General features: G+C 42.7%; 1 protein-coding gene across 1 annotated transcript in view; it reads left to right on the top strand.

The window, feature by feature from the left end:
- LOC136881393 (myrosinase 1-like) overlaps positions 1 to 13,930 on the top strand; it is a 53,769-nt gene that overhangs the window by 20,809 nt on the left and 19,030 nt on the right. The window contains exons 4-7 of the mRNA XM_067154149.2: positions 1,189 to 1,311; positions 4,863 to 5,052; positions 7,861 to 7,955; positions 10,306 to 10,453. Coding sequence (XP_067010250.2) covers positions 1,189 to 1,311; positions 4,863 to 5,052; positions 7,861 to 7,955; positions 10,306 to 10,453 — 556 coding nt within the window. The remainder of the gene's footprint in view (positions 1 to 1,188; positions 1,312 to 4,862; positions 5,053 to 7,860; positions 7,956 to 10,305; positions 10,454 to 13,930) is intronic.

Genomic DNA, 13,930 nt, shown 5'->3' with positions numbered 1-13,930 from the left:
CCCTTCCTATAAACGAATATTTTCCCCAATATTTCCTCTTGAATTCCAACTTTATCTTCATATTGTGATCTTTCCTACTTTTAAAGACACCACTCAAACTTATTCGTCTACTAATGTCATTCCACGCCATCTCTCCACTGACAGCTCGGAACATACCACTTAGTTGAGAAGCTCGTCATCTTTTTCCCAGGTCTTCCCACCCCAAACTTGCAACATTCTTGTAATGCTACTCTTTTGTCGGAAATCACCCAGAACAAATCTAGCTGCTTTTCTTTGGATTTATTCCAGTTCTTGAATCTAGTAATCCTGGTGAGGGTCCCATACACTGGAACCATACTCTATTTGGGGTCTTACCAGGGACTTATATTCCCTCTCCTTTACAATTTGCTACAACCGCTAAACACCCTCATAACCATGTGCAGAGATCTGTACCCTTTGTTTGCAATCCCATTTATGTGATTATCCCAATGAAGCTCTTTTTTCATATTAACACCTAGGTAGGCTTACTTACAGTGATGCCCAAAAGGAATTTTCTCCCCATCAACGCAGTAATTAAAACTGAGAGGACTTTTCCTATTTGTGAAACTAACAACCCGACTTTTTACCCCGTTTATTACCATACCATTGCCTGCTGTCCATTCTGCAGTTGCTTACAATCTTGTAACTTATTTATTATTCTGTACAGAATAACATCATCCGCAACAAAATCTTATCTCTGATTCCACTTCTTTACTATATCATTTATATACATAAGAAAATATAAAGATCCGATAATAATGCCTTGAGGAAATCCCCTCTTAATTATTACAGGGTCAGATAAAGCTTCGCCTACTCTAATTCATTGAGTTCTATTTTCTAGAAATATAGCCACCCATTCAGTCACTCTTTTTTCTAGTCCAATTGCACTAATTTTTTCCAGTAGTCTTCCATGATCTACCGTATCAATTACCTTAGATAGGTGAATCGCGATACAGTCCATTTGACCTCGTGAATCCGAGATATCTGCTATATCTTGCTGGAATCCTACAAGTTGATCCTACAAATTTTAGAATAAGTCATTGCCTCATCTCACGTCTTGTCTTTGTCCTAGCAACGACGACTGTGCCCAGTACGAAGATGATTTGTTGTACATTCAAAATGAGTACTGGAGATAATTATCTGTATTGTTAATGTTATCTTTATTTACAGGTCACTATGTATCACTGGGATCTCCCTCAGTGGCTTCAGGACCTGGGAGGATGGACCAATCCCATCATGGCTGACTACTTCGAGGACTACGCTAGAGTCTTGTACGAGAACTTTGGTGATCGGGTGAGTCCATCTGTTTAACAGTAGACGGGGAAGGAATCGTGTCATATATTTTATATTCAGAGAAATAAAATGCTTAGAAGGTAGTCACTTGAAAGCCTACAGAATTCTGTTCGGGGCAATCCATATGAAATCAGGCAACAGAAAGGCACTTTTTAATTTCTGTACAATAAAAGTAATATTTCAACATAGTTCAGTATATGAATTGTTGAAAATAGTATATTTTCTGACAGTGGACATATTATGAGTAAACTATCAAAGACTGGCAGTTCAATGTATCATGTTATTCGTTAATATCCTAACGAATGCACTTGCATAGTTTCGAGGCAATTAAATAATACACATGAACTATCGTGGTAATAGAATGTAATACAGGGTTATATAAACAAGAACTTCAAAACATATCACAAATAGAAATTGAATTAAATTTTTTCTGCGGTTTGGTAACTTTTTAAACTTACACCGAAATACTGAGATCGTTTCGTTAACTCTGAACCTCTTTTCTAACTGCGATATAATTAATTCAGTGGCGTAGAATTAACAATATTACATATCACACTATCAGGAGCGTAAGATTTTCATCCCTGGAGAAAGCTACATAAAAATTGACCATGAGAGAAACATTGAATTTCCAAATTGATCCCTGCTACTTTCGGCTATTTTCTTTGAGCTTCCAATGTTGAGGAATGTAAAAACAGATACGTAGCTTCCAAAGTGCTAACGACCCACTATATTATAACAGGGAAATAAATAGATTAGGAAGGAGGTGCATATTGGTAAGAAATAAACTTAGGAATGGTTGCGGTGGTAAGGAGAGATTGAAGGAGCTTACTAGAAAATTGAATTCAGCGAAAAAGTCAGCTAAACATGGTAGCAAATATAAATGGCAACCATATTAAATTTAGGGAGCAATGGAAGAATACGTGTAGATACTTTAAGTGAGAAACGGGTTCCAGGAAGGACGTTCCAGAGACCATTAATAAACAAGGGGATTGAGTATGTGAGGACTTACAGAAAGCAGAAGTATTCAGTCAGCAGTATGTAAAGGTAGTTGGATATAAAGATAATGTCCAGATAGAGGAAGAAACTAATACTGGCGAATTACTGAAATTCACCTATGATAATAAAGACATTTACAAAATTATACGAAAGTTGAAAGTTAGAAAGGCGGTTTTGATTGATAAGATTTCTGGAAATATATTAAAAGCTGTGGGTAAGGATATCATGCCATTTTTCAAATGCCGGACTTACTTGATTACTGTTTGCGTGAACGAGGGATACGAAGTGAATGGAGAGTTGCAATAGCAGCCCCAGTATACAAGGGAAATGGTGACAAACATAAAACGAATAATTACAGGCCAGTCGCTTGACATGTGCAGTTGGTATGCTCTGGGAAATTCAGATCTGAACGTTTGTTTAATTAGAAACCAATTTTTTTTACAAACACTTATTTCATGGAGCATAAATAACTCATCAATGCGAATATATGAAACTTTCAAAAATTATTTGTACAAAATTCACTATGTACATTACAATGTACATTCAGATTCAGGCATAGCAAAATTGTGACCCTCCAGAAATGTGTGAAATTGAACAATGAAGGTTATTTACAGGGAAATAATTAGTTAGTACACAGTTCAACATAAAATGTTCAGAAAATGAATGAAATCAGCAATTGTTGAGCTTTTTCTTACACAACTTCCTATGGAATGATTAAACAAGCATTTCCCAGTAAATTGTCATCTCCCTTGACAGTTTGTTTGCTTGCATCTTGTGGTTTCTTCCTTGTAATCATATTGCGGCATATGGTCTGCGTGTCATACTGGACATCTTCTGCTGGCCTTTTCTCAGTATCAAACCATGACCGTTTTGGCGGAGGGAGGGTTTTGGTGAAGAATTTGGTTTCCACGTCGTTCCAAATTAAAAACAATAGTTGGTCTCCTTCTGTACTTTATTTGAGATTTATTTCTCAAGATATCAATATAATTATTTAGATCATTACTTTGTGGTATTTCAATGACCTCCTTAACACTCAGTTCCTCTACACCATTAAGTACAACTTCTTTTTCTTGAGTTTCAACCACGGTTACCGTATCTTTGCCTATAGTTGCCTGATTCCTTTTCATTAGGTCTGGGTCTAGACATGTTTTGGAAATTACTGGCTGTTTTGACATAAGGCAGTTCGTGTTTAGGAAAGGTTATTACAGTGAACCTCAACTTTCAGGATTCCAGCAGGTTGTAGTAGACATTTTAGATTCAGGCGGCCAAATGGGCTGTATCGCTATTAAACTATCAAAGGCTTTTGATAGGGTAGATCAGGGGAGATTCCTGACAAAAATGAGGGCTATTTGACTAGACAAAAGCATGGTTGAATGGGTAGTTAAATTTTTAGAAAAGAGAACTCTGAGAATTAGAGTAGATGAAGTGTTATAGGATCATGTAATCATTAAGAGAGGGGTCACAATAGGCAGTATTATTGGGCATTTATGTTTTCTTGTATATATATATAAATGATATAAGCAAAGAAATGGAATCACAGATGAGGGTATTTGCAGATGATGTTACACTGTATAGAGTAGAAAATGAGTTGTAGGACTGTGAGCGGCTGCAGGGGGGACCTGGAAAATGTAGTGGAATGGACAGCAGACAATGGTATGATGGTAAATGGGATGAAAAGTCAGGTTGTAGGTTTCATAAGGAGGAAAAGTCCTCTCAGTTTTAATTACTGTGTATCGGGTGATAGTACCTCACGGGAAACATTATAAGTACCTAAGTGTTAATATAAGGAAAGTTCTTCATTTGGTGTAATCATATTGTTGCAGAGATATTCACATGGTTATGGAAGTATTTAGGGATTAGTGTAAGGATGTAAAGGAGAGGTCATATGGTCTCTGGCAAGACTCCAATTAGAGTATGGCTCCAAGGTATGGGACGACACGAGGATTGCTTGAGATAAGAACTAGGAAAGATTCAAAGGAACACAGCAAGATTTGTTCTGGGTGATTTCGGACAGAGAAGTGTTACGAATATGGAGACGAGATGCTCGAATAAGTGGCATGTTTTCGAGCTGTCTTTGGAGAAATGACGTGACATGACATTGCTAGACGAACAAACAGTTTTTAAAAGTAGCAAAGATCATAATTTGAAGATAAACTTGAAATTCAATAGGACAAATTGGGGCAAATATTCATTTATAAGACGAGGAGTGGGGCATTGGAATAAATTTTCAAGTTGTTTGAAAACATTAAAGAAAATTCTAGGTAAACAACTGATCAGCCCTGGGAGACAGGCCTAAATACAGATCATTGATGGTTGATAACCATTCATGCGTATGTTCATACAACAAGCTCACCGCAACAATTCGTTTTGGGGAATTAGACATCACTTGTTTTAAACTATGTCGAAACAGATCTCATTCTCTCCCTCAGATGGGAATTCGGTTCAATCTGCGACGGCCACAGGTAAACGAAAGTTCAGTTTACATGTGGCACAAAAAAAGGAACGAGCACACATTCATAAATTCCACGTGTTATAATATATGTTGTTGGTTTCAGGTGAAATGGTGGATCACATTCAATGAACCCTTATCATTCGTAGCTGGATACGCACATGGAGGACCGTTCATTAAAGCTCCAGCGATCAATAAGCCCGGTGTCGGGGACTACCTCGCCACTCATCACCTGCTTATCGCTCATGCTAGAGCTTACCATCTCTATGACGAGCAGTACCGCGCCAAGCAGCAAGGTGAGTCCTTAGTACTGTTCCACTCTTCAGGCTACGGCAACAACTAACGTTCATTCACGCCACTCACGAATTGTGAAAAACTGATGCCGATAATTTCCAGCAGAGTTTGAATGAAAGTCACCAAATGCAGCTGGAATTTCGGCTGGTTGAACTGGTGGGAGCTGCGCCTTCAAGTACTCAACGCTCTCGCCATTCTTACAGTTCATGTCAAATAGATAAAAAAATAATACGTAAGTAAACAATGTCTTGCCTAACAATCGTCGTCTAACCAAACACGTCATAACTGACATCATCAGTAGACCCGTTGAGTACCATCGGGATCGCATTCTCCAGTAAACCCAGGATCAATCAATCAATCAATCAATCAATCAATCAATCAATCAATCAATCAATCAATCAATCAATCAATCAATCAATCAATCAATCAATCAATCAATCAATCAATCAATCAATCAATCAATCAATCAATCAATCAATCAATCAATCAATCAATCAATCAATCAATCAATCAATCAATCAATCAATCAATCAATCAATCAATCAATCAATCAATCAATCAATCAATCAATCAATCAATCCTGATCTGCACTTAGGGCAGTCGCCCAAGTGACAGGTTCCCTATCTGTTGTTTTCCTAGCCTTTTCTTAAATGATTTCAATGAGACTGGAAATTTATTGAACATCTCCCTTGGTAAGTTATCAAGAGGAGAAAGACAAGGGAAGAGCATTGTGAAAATTGGTGGTCAAAGCCTTGATATTGTTGACAGTTTGAAATACCTACGGAGTGAATTAATGCGCGATAATACAAGACTGGACATGGAAATGAGTAAGAGTGTGTGGCAAGTCAATGCATTCTACCAGAGTGTAAGAAACCTTGTCTGGAATAAGGAAGTACCAAGGGAGTGAGAACAATTGAGAAGCGAGCTGACGGTGAGATAATAGCTCCAGTCTAAAAATCCCAGAAGAATCGTCACGCCGACCTTGCGTCACCTCGTAATCTGCAGACGATCTGGCTTCGTAGGCAATAGGTCATCAGAACTGCAGCAACATGGGGTTCTTTTGCAGTTTTACATGTTTGTTGGTATCACCTTCATAGTCACTGGACCTTGTGTTTTACATGCACTCCGTACCAGCGGGGTGCAACGTGTCGTTGTACATGTATTGGCCGGTATTCAGATTGCAGCCACCTTAGCGAGAAGCTATTGACTATACCACTCGGCTATCATGATGGTACATATTAGTCATAAATTAACGAATAACCAACTATCCTTCCTATTTCCTATTTTTACACTTGACGGGTTTTGGTGAGGTGTCAAGGGTAGTGGCAGAGTTTTCGCCGTGTTGATCGATATTTAGTCCGCCTCGGTGGTGTAGTGGTTAGCGTGATTAGCTGCCACCACCGGAGGCCCGGGTTCGATTCCCGGCTCTGCCACGAAATTTGAAAAGTGGTACGAGGGCTGGAACGGGGTCCATTCAGCCTCGGGAGGTCAACTGAGTAGAGGTGGGTTCGATTCCCACCTGAGCCATCCTGGAAGTGGTTTTCCGTGGTTTCCCACTTCTCCTCCAGGCGAATGCCGGGATGGTACCTAACTTAAGGCCACGGCCGCTTCCTTCCCTCTTCCTTGCCTATCCCTTCCAATCTTCCCATCCCTCCACAAGGCTCTTGTTCAGCATAGCAGGTGAGGCCGCCTGGGCGAGGTACTGGTCATACTCCCTAGTTGTATCCCCCGACCAAGAGTCTGAAGCTCCAGGCCACTGCCCTTGAGGCGGTAGAGGTGGGATCCCTCGCTAAGTCCGAGGGAAAAATCGAACCTGGAGGGTAAACAGATGATGATTATGATGATGATCGATATTTAGCTAGCTGCTACAGTGAATAAATTCGTGGACTGGCGCCTACAGTGTAGACAACAAAGTGTACACCTGTGTACGTACTACAATCAACATGTTCGTGGACTGGCGCTAACAGTTCAAGGATCACATAGTCTTTTGACCTGCCTTTTCACGTCTTTTTCATGTCGTGGTGGTCCGGGCGATTTCAACTTAATCATTTCAAACGTTTCGCTAGCGGATTTGCCTAATTTTTTGGCAGAACTTGAAGTTTGCTCGTTGCTCAAACTACGACATTCTCAAGTTCCGCCGCTGACATTCAACTACCCTTCATAAGAGAGACCATAGTTCTGATAATACTGAAGTGCTTCTTGCTTGGGCTAGAGAACTGTCACGGCAACATTCTGTGGTGCAAACTCTCTGCTGTAGTGCACCACAGCGACACTAGACGACCAGCCCACGAACTTAAGGACTCTGCTACGTACAGCAGAAGTGTCTTAAAAGTTCTCGATTGATCTTCTCCATGAGCCTGTTTCACCCTCTGATCTCCTCAATACTCAAAGTGTTGTCCCGGTGTTCAGTCCAAGATATGCCCAGGACTCGATGGTAAATCCAAATTTCCGGCGCTTCTATCTTATTCCTACCGGGCGAGTTGGTCGTGCGATTAGTGGCGTGCGGCTGTGAGCTTGCATCCGGGAAATAGTGGGTTCGAATCCCACTGTCGGCAGCCCTGAAGATGGTTTACCGTGGTTTCTCATTTTCACACCAGTCAAATGTACCTTAATTAAGGCCACGGTCGCTTCCTTCCAACTCCTACGTCTTTCCTCTCCCATCGTCGCCACAAGACCTATCTGTGTCGGTGCGACGTAAAGCCGCTAGCAAAAAAAATCTTCCTATTTACTAACAATGAATAGATATCATTGTGGAATGTAGTAAAATGTATAGAATATTGCCTTTTTCAAGTGTTCTTGTTATCTTCCAGGAAAGGTGACCATCACTCTCAACACAGATTGGCATGAACCCCTGACCAACTCTACCGAGGACATCGCTGCTGCTGACCGTGCCAGACAGTTTTCTGTAAGTATATTTCAATATTCTTTAGCTACACTAAAGTGCAGATAAAACCAGCTTGTCACTCATCTGACCGTAGGGTGGTGAAAATGGAGATACTATTCACAGGAACTTCACGTGATTTAATGAGTAATTTGATGATAAGGTAAGATCTTCATCTGAAATAACGAAGATGCCACCTCGCCTCCCTTGTTATATAACTCACAGGGACCATGATGACTTATACGAGGATAGCTTGGTTTTGCTTTGCTTTAGTGTAAAAATGATCTTTTGTCGCTTACTTATCATAACTGTCGTACGTTATTAATCCTAGGACTGACTATTTGCCATGTCTCTACGTTTGGCGGTCCTTTGCAAGGTTTTCATTTGGCACATAGCTGTCTGCTCCCATATCATACTGTATACAGTAGGTATTTATTTGATGAAGCTGTATCTCGTTTGTCCACATGATGCCTTGCATTCAATGAAACCTTCTGTTACTGTCTGTGCAAATTTTGAATGGGGAAACACCGTTTGCGTATGCTAAGGATCTTCTATCATTTACCTACCATCTGACGGGCCTTGGGATTAGAGACCTTATCCTTCCATGAGATTTTCATCTTCCAACGGGAGGACCACATTCCAAATGCTTTCAGGTGGTTCATTACTCTCTTGTGCAGTGTTAAAGTTTCAGAGATATACGATGCAACACTCCATACAAATATGTAACTGCCTTATTCGTGCGTGGGAGCTGGTATAGAGTAGTGTGAATTTCTGCATAAATACAGCTATGGCTTGCGCAATGTGGCATTTAAATTCTGTAGCGCATTTACCATTATCAGGGAACGTTTTGTCCGACTCGTGCGCTGAATGGTCAGCGGACTGGCCTTCGGTTCAGAGGGTCCCGGGTTCGATTCCAGGCCGGGTCGGGGATTTTAACCTTAATTGGTTAATTCCAATGACTCGGGGGCTGGGTGTGTGTGGCGTATTCAACATTAGAAATCATCCTAGGTAGGGCCCTCATCTTCACAGACATGCAGGTCGCCTAATAGGCCATCTACTAGAAAAAGACCTGCAACAGGCCTCTCCGGAGGCCATACGCCCTTATTATTAGGGAACTTTTCATAAGATAATTTCTTTTCTTGTTCTATATTCTAGCCACGGATATTTGTTTTACGTCACACCGACACACACTGGTCTTGTGGAGATGATGGGGTAGGAGCGGACTGGGCAGGGCTAGAAATGGCAGGGAAGCGCCTATGGCCATTCAGCCCCGGCGTTTATCTGGTGTGAAAATGGAAAATAACGGAAAACCATATTAATGGCTCCTGAAGTGGGGTTCGAACTCACCACATCCCAAATGCAAGTTCACAGACATGTGACTCGAACCGCGTAGCGAACTTTCTCGGTCCATCCAAATTTACCCGAGTTTCTTTTTTTGTTTACAATCTGCTTTACGTGGCACCAACACAGATAGGTCATATGGCGATGATGGAAAAGGAAAGGGCTAGGAATGGAAAGGAAGCGGCCGTGGCCTTAATTAAGGTACAGCCCCAGCATTTGCCTGGTGTAAAAATGGGAAACCATGGAGAACCATCTTCAGGGCTGCCGACTGTGGGGTTCGAACCCTCTAGCTCTCGGATGCAAGCTCACAGCTGCGTACCCCTAACCGCACGGCCAACTCGCCCGGTACGACTACTTCTAGCTTCCATTCTTTCGGTCATCTATAAATTGTATACATTTTAGTACTCTATTATTTCCTCCTTCAACTGCTCCTTCCAGATCGTCCTTCTGAAAACTGTCACTTTCTAACAGACATCCAATTCGGGTCATATTCTTTTTTGATCACTGGTTTAATTAAAGGTCTGCCTTCTCCTACCCAAGCTGGAACTTCCTCATTTGTAATATTTTGCTTTTAACACTTTTCCTTGTACTCACATATCAAAAGCTTCTTAAAACATGCTACTCTTGTTGGTGATCCAGGTTCAGATCCCTAAAATAGGACGCTCCATACGCCAGCCAGTCAATTTCGTAATGCTATGCTGATTTTCTAGTTTGCCAGAAGACTTAATTTCCCTGAAAACATTCTTCATCGCAATATTCCTAGTTCTTACTTTTAGAATGCATAAACTGTGAAATAATTGTGGTGTATCAGTTAAATAACTATGTCTAGAAAATGAATAATATGAAGATATTGCAAAACAACCAGGAATTATTACTGTATTTTCTATGCTCTGTAAGATAGCTCGTTCTATTGTCGAAGTAAGACAGGTAATCAGCACATTCTAATGATGCATTCAGACATTTACTCATGCACCAATTAATTCCTTAGATATTTATTGCTCCTATAATAGGCATTTTCTTCTTGCCGTTACAGTTTGGAATGTTCGCACATCCCATCTTCAGTACCGAGGGTGACTATCCTGCTATAGTTCGGGAGCTTGTGGACAAGAAGAGCAAGGCTGAAGGAAGGACTCGCTCCCGTCTGCCTGTCTTCAGCAAGGAGATGGTCGAGTACATCAGAGGTGAGAAATGTGTGAAGTGATATGAATGCCATAGACTTTTTTTTTTAAGTGACAACATCTGTAAAATCAGGCTACGTACTACAGCAGTTGTTCTCTTGTTCTCTGTCGTTCATTCTCGCTGGCGTGCCAAGCCTTAGCACGTATCTCGAGCAAGTGTGTGCAAGTGTGGAGCCGTACAGTGAAGTGGGGAAAGCCCGCTTGGTTTAAGTGTTTTGCGTATTATACGCTTAGTTAACTAAAGACATTACGGAACGATGGTAGTTGAAAGGAAAAATACAACCGTCATCACATTCACAGAACGAGATATTCCAAGACCAGCCCCCTACGAAATCCACGAGTGGGTTTTTGAAAATTTGTAACTTGATGAAGCCGACATCGAAATATTACAGCTTGACGGAATTTCCCAACAAGTCTTCATTAAGTGCAGGAGGCAAGAGACAGTTGATCATCTTCTCAAGCACTATGTAGGTGAGCAATATTTTGTTCATAGCAATGACTATCATAGTAAAATAACTGTTGATTCGGCCGGCCTAGGGATTAAACTTGTGAGAGCTTTTAATCTCCCCACCAAAACATCTCATGGACACATTTCAGACGTTTTGCGTCAGTATGGGACTGTACTTTCAGTAAGTGATGAAACGTGTAGTTCCAATTTTCGATATAAGGTGCACGTGCAGTACGCATCATGCTTAAAAATCATATCCCTTCCTACGTAGAGACAGCAGGAAATAAGGCTTTAGTAAGTTATGATAACCAACCACCAACCTGTGCCAGCTGCAGTAAGATAGGCCATTACCGCAGTGAGTGCCCAACGCGACGTTTACCTGCTACACCCGACAAGCCAACCTGGGCGACCTTGACTTCAGCCTTGGGGAAGCTACCGACGCAACGTATACTTCTCACAACAACACAACTCACCCCAGATTTTCCAGAGGTGGACACACGATCAGCTGATTTACCAGACTCACATGTAAACACAATGTCCGCACAATAGGTAGAAATTACCACAGAAGAGGAAGAGAGACAAGTAGCCAAGCCAGCACACAACCACCTTGAGGAGACAACAGAACCTGTTTGCGATAAAAGTTCCCCAGTGGAATAGTCGCTCAGCTCATCAACCTACCAGAATAATACCCAGTTAAATGATGTACCGGTACTATCAGAACCACCCTCACAGCACCAGACACAACTTTGTGAACCTGTCAGCGAACCGTCCCCGACACCTACCAGTGACATGACTGGCTTAAAAAATGACACCACCCCACAGTCTGTGCAGACGCATTCCGCACAGTGCACAAAAAAAGTAGGCGGTGACGAAGGTAGTTTAATGGAAATGGAAACCACCAATTCAAAATCCCACCAAGCAGTTAGTCACAGGGATCCAAGATTAAAAAGACCGATTGAGGGGAATGATAGGAAGAAAGTAATAAAATTAAGTAAATGTCTTCCGCAAACCTAATCTGAAGAATATTTACGTGCTGTTGGATAGCGCCAAACGAGTATGGAAGCTGCTAATGTATTTTTCTTGGTAATCTTAGCTGTGACGTCAGTAGTTAGCTGCTGCGGTACTCTGAATGTGAACTGCCTCCGAAGTCAGAGCAAGCAGGTCTTGCTAAAATAATTTATTAAAGATTATGATTTAGACGTAGTTTTCTTGCAAGAGGTTAACGTCACGAACTTAGCTTTCCTTGGATCTCAATACAGTTATATAATCAATGCTGGAGACAAGTTAAGAGGAACTGCCATAGGCTATAGAGCAGGGATAATTATCAAACTCAGTGAATGTCACCCGAGTGGAAGAATTTCATCCATACTTACCGAAGATAATACACTGATGATTAATATATACACTGACTGACAGAGCAAATGGAACACCAAGAAGGAGTGGTCAGAACTTTATGCCAATTGCAGGGTAGACTGACGTCACTGAGGTATGCTCATGATGTGAAATGCGCCGCTGTGCTGCGCACGTAGCGAACGATAAATGGGAGACGGCTTTGGCGAATGGCCCACTTCGTACCGTGATTTCTCAGCCGACAGTCATTGTAGAACGTGTTGTCGTGTGCCACAGGACACGTGTATAGCTAAGAATGCCAGGCCGCCGTCAACGGAGGCATTTCCAGCAGACAGACGACTTTACGAGGGGTATGGTGATCGGGCTGAGAAGGGCAGGTTGGTCGCTTCGTCAAATCGCACCCGATACCCATAGGGATGTGTCCACGGTGCAGCGCCTGTGGCGAATATGGTTGGCGCAGGGACATGTGGCACGTGCGAGGGGTCCAGGCGCAGCCCGAGTGACGTCAGCACGCGAGGATCGGCGCATCCGCCGCCAAGCGGTGGCAGCCCCGCACGCCACGTCAACCGCCATTCTTCAGCATGTGCAAGACACCCTTGCTGTTCCAATATCGACCAGAACAATTTCCTGTCGATTGGTTGAAGGAGGCCTGCACTCCCGGCGTCCGCTCAGAAGACTACCATTGACTCCACAGCATAGACGTGCACGCCTGGCATGGTGCCGGGCTAGAGCGACTTGGATGAGGGAATGGCGGAACGTCGTGTTCTCCGATGAGTCACGCTTCTGTTCTGTCAGTGATAGTCACCGCAGACGAGTGTGGCGTTGGCGTGGAGAAAGGTCAAATCCGGCAGTAACTGTGGAGCGCCCTACCGCTAGACAACGCGGCATCATGGTTTGGGGCGCTATTGCGTATGATTCCACGTCACCTCTAGTGCGTATTCAAGGCACGTTAAATGCCCACCGCTACGTGCAGCATGTGCTGCGGCCGGTGGCACTCCCGTACCTTCAGGGGCTGCCCAATGCTCTGTTTCAGCAGGATAATGCCCGCCCACACACTGCTAGCATCTCCCAACAGGCTCTACGAGGTGTACAGATGCTTCCGTGGCCAGCGTACTCTCCGGATCTCTCACCAATCGAACACGTGTGGGATCTCATTGGACGCCGTTTGCAAACTTTGCCCCAGCCTCGTACGGACGACCAACTGTGGCAAATGGTTGACAGAGAATGGAGAACCATCCCTCAGGACACCATCCGCACTCTTATTGACTCTGTACCTCGACGTGTTTCTGCGTGGATCGCCGCTCGCGGTGGTCCTACATCCTAATGAGTCGATGCCGTGCGCATTGTGTAACCTGCATATCGGTTTGAAATAAACATCAATTATTCGTCCGTGCCGTCTCTGTTTTTTCCCCAACTTTCTTCCGTTTCGAACCACTCCTTCTTGGTGTTGCATTTGCTCTGTCAGTCAGTGTATCTCCACTCAGGAACACACAGACGCCAAGACCGGGAAGAAGGAACTGCCTTATTTTCTGCTTCACAATTATGATAAAATTATTCTCGGAGGTGATTTCAACTGTGTATTAAATGCAAAAGATCAGACAGGTGAATTCCATCCCTCCCTGGCATTAGGGAGAGTATATCGCGAACTTAGGCTGTGTGATGTGTGGGAAGTTATTCTTGGT

Source organism: Anabrus simplex, chromosome 1 (assembly GCF_040414725.1).
Source record: "Anabrus simplex isolate iqAnaSimp1 chromosome 1, ASM4041472v1, whole genome shotgun sequence".
NCBI lineage: Eukaryota > Metazoa > Arthropoda > Insecta > Orthoptera > Tettigoniidae > Anabrus > Anabrus simplex.
Note: the sequence above shows the minus strand (reverse complement) of the source record. Positions and strands in the feature narration are given on the sequence as shown.